The 2,236-nt window shown below is 39.4% G+C and overlaps 1 protein-coding gene across 1 annotated transcript; it reads left to right on the top strand.

Moving 5' to 3' along the window:
• The first annotated feature begins 1,274 nt into the window (after positions 1 to 1,274).
• LOC143042966 (uncharacterized) lies at positions 1,275 to 1,778 on the top strand. The gene has a single exon (XM_076215468.1). The coding sequence runs from the start codon at positions 1,275 to 1,277 to the stop codon at positions 1,776 to 1,778; it is 504 nt and encodes a 167-aa protein (XP_076071583.1).
• The last annotated feature ends 458 nt before the right edge of the window (positions 1,779 to 2,236 follow it).

The following is a 2,236-nucleotide window of genomic DNA, read 5'->3' as shown; positions in this document are numbered from 1 at the left end:
TCTGATCATTTATTTCAAAGAGTGAACAAAGCGCGTCGAATAGGATAAAACTACAGCAAATTAACAGTAGTGTATCGATGTTATAATATAACAAATCGATTCAGAAGACACAGCAAATTGTAATAAAAACTTTAGGAATCACATGAACTCCAAAAAAAAAGCGAGACTGGATCTGTAGACAGGGTTTGCGTCTCCTTATGAATAGGACGTAATAGGTAATATAGCAAACTACACGGCTATTCTGGTGTCTAAAGAGTTAACATTATAGGTACAATAGCAGACTACATTGTTGTTCTGGTGTCTAAAGAGTAATAGGTAAAGTAACAGATTACACGGCTATTCTGCTGTCTAAAGACTTATAGGTACAATAGCAGACTTCACGACTATTCTGGTGTCTAAAGAGTTGAAAGTAAAATATCAGATTACACGGCTATTCTGGTGTCTAAAGAGTTATAGTACAATAGCAGACTACATGGTTATTCTGGTGTCTAAAGAGTTATAGGTACAATATCAGATTACACGGCTATTGTGGTGTCTAAAGAGTTGACATTATAGGTACAATAGCAGACTACATGGTTATTCTGGTGTCTAAAGAGTTATAAGTAAAATATCAGATTACACGGCTATTCTGGTGTCTAAAGAGTTATAGGTACAATAGCAGACTTCACGACTATTCTGGTGTTTAAAGAGTTATAAGTAAAATATCAGATTACACGGCTATTCTGGTGTCTAAAGAGTTATAGTACAATAGCAGACTACATGGTTATTCTGGTGTCTAAAGAGTTATGGGTTAAATAGCAGATTACACGGCTAGTTTACCTAATACCGAAAACATGTCTCTAAAGAGTTGAGACATATGCATATTGTACCAATCAATTCGTGATGGTAACTGTAAAACTAGTGTACTGTCGATTTCAGTGGTTCTTCTTCATAATTCTATTGTGGCAGTGATTTTGTAAGGAGCACACATCTGAATCAGATGTGGATACTAAAAAATTCAAAAGATCTTTTCGAGTACATACACTCTAAGCCTTAAAGACTCTCTCATCTTGTAATAGTATTAAAACATTTGACTTTTCTACACTTTACACAAGTATTCCCCATTCTAAACAGACCCAACATGCACCTTATGCAAAGACAAACCAGCATCTCTACAGCATGTTTTGTCAGCATGTCCAGTCGCACTGAAAGATGGAAGATATACATGGAGGCATGACACTGTATTGAAAACAATAGCAGCAAAGTTGGATACCACCAGGAGAAAGAAGAGAAAGATGCAGAAGAACATCACGTTTGTAAATTTTGTGAGGGCTGGAGAAAAGAAAGACAACCAGGCAGAAGGTTTAGGGATACTTGGAACAGCATCAGACTGGCAGATGACAGCAGACATACATCAACGCATGAGTTTCCCAGCAGAAATAGCAGCAACATCGCTAAGACCAGATATAGTCATTTGGTCGCAGGGAACTAGGCAGGCGGTATTGCTGGAACTAACAGTCCCATGGGAAGACAGAATAGAGGTAGCTTATGAAAGAAAGATGGCAAAATACCAGCAGCTAGTAGAGGATTGCAAACAGTGGGGATGGAGGACGTGGTGTATGGCAATAGACGTCGGATGTAGGGGCTTTGCAGGACGATCAATGTGGCGGGCACTTAGGACCTTGGGAGTGGCAGGAGCAGAGAGGAAGAAACTGATTACAGAAGTGTGTAGAGAAGCAGAAGTGGCATCACAGTGGATTTGGAGGAAAAGAGACGAAGTGTGGAAAAGTGCAAAGTGATAGAACAATGAACAGTTATTGTGTAGATAATGGACAGATATAGATATACAGAACAGCATTCAGTTACAGAAGAACAGCAATGACATCAGCAGCTGAGACATCGGAGCCGTGTAGGCCATCCATTTCCAGGTTCAGATTGATCACCTGAGCCGGCGCACCTCTGGAGGTTGTTGCGGAATAGCGCCGAAACAGCCAAGGAAGGAGGACTCCACCTGATGATGGAATTGGATCAGCATTCCTTTGATGTTTACAAGGTAAAAGGTAATTGTTTCTTTAAAAAGAATGGCGAACGTAGATATAAGTATCTTGTCTTGGGGAGGGATACATTCTACTTTGTAAAGTATCACTCTGATTCAAACAAAAAGTTGTCTGAAACTGACATTATTAAGATGCTTGATTTCTTGATTGACCACATATTTGTTACGTTTGGAGGACGTACTTTTCAACAGACTGTCGGA

Source organism: Mytilus galloprovincialis, chromosome 8 (genome assembly GCF_965363235.1).
Source record: "Mytilus galloprovincialis chromosome 8, xbMytGall1.hap1.1, whole genome shotgun sequence".
In the NCBI taxonomy this organism is placed as follows: Eukaryota; Metazoa; Mollusca; class Bivalvia; order Mytilida; family Mytilidae; genus Mytilus; species Mytilus galloprovincialis.
Note: the sequence above shows the minus strand (reverse complement) of the source record. Positions and strands in the feature narration are given on the sequence as shown.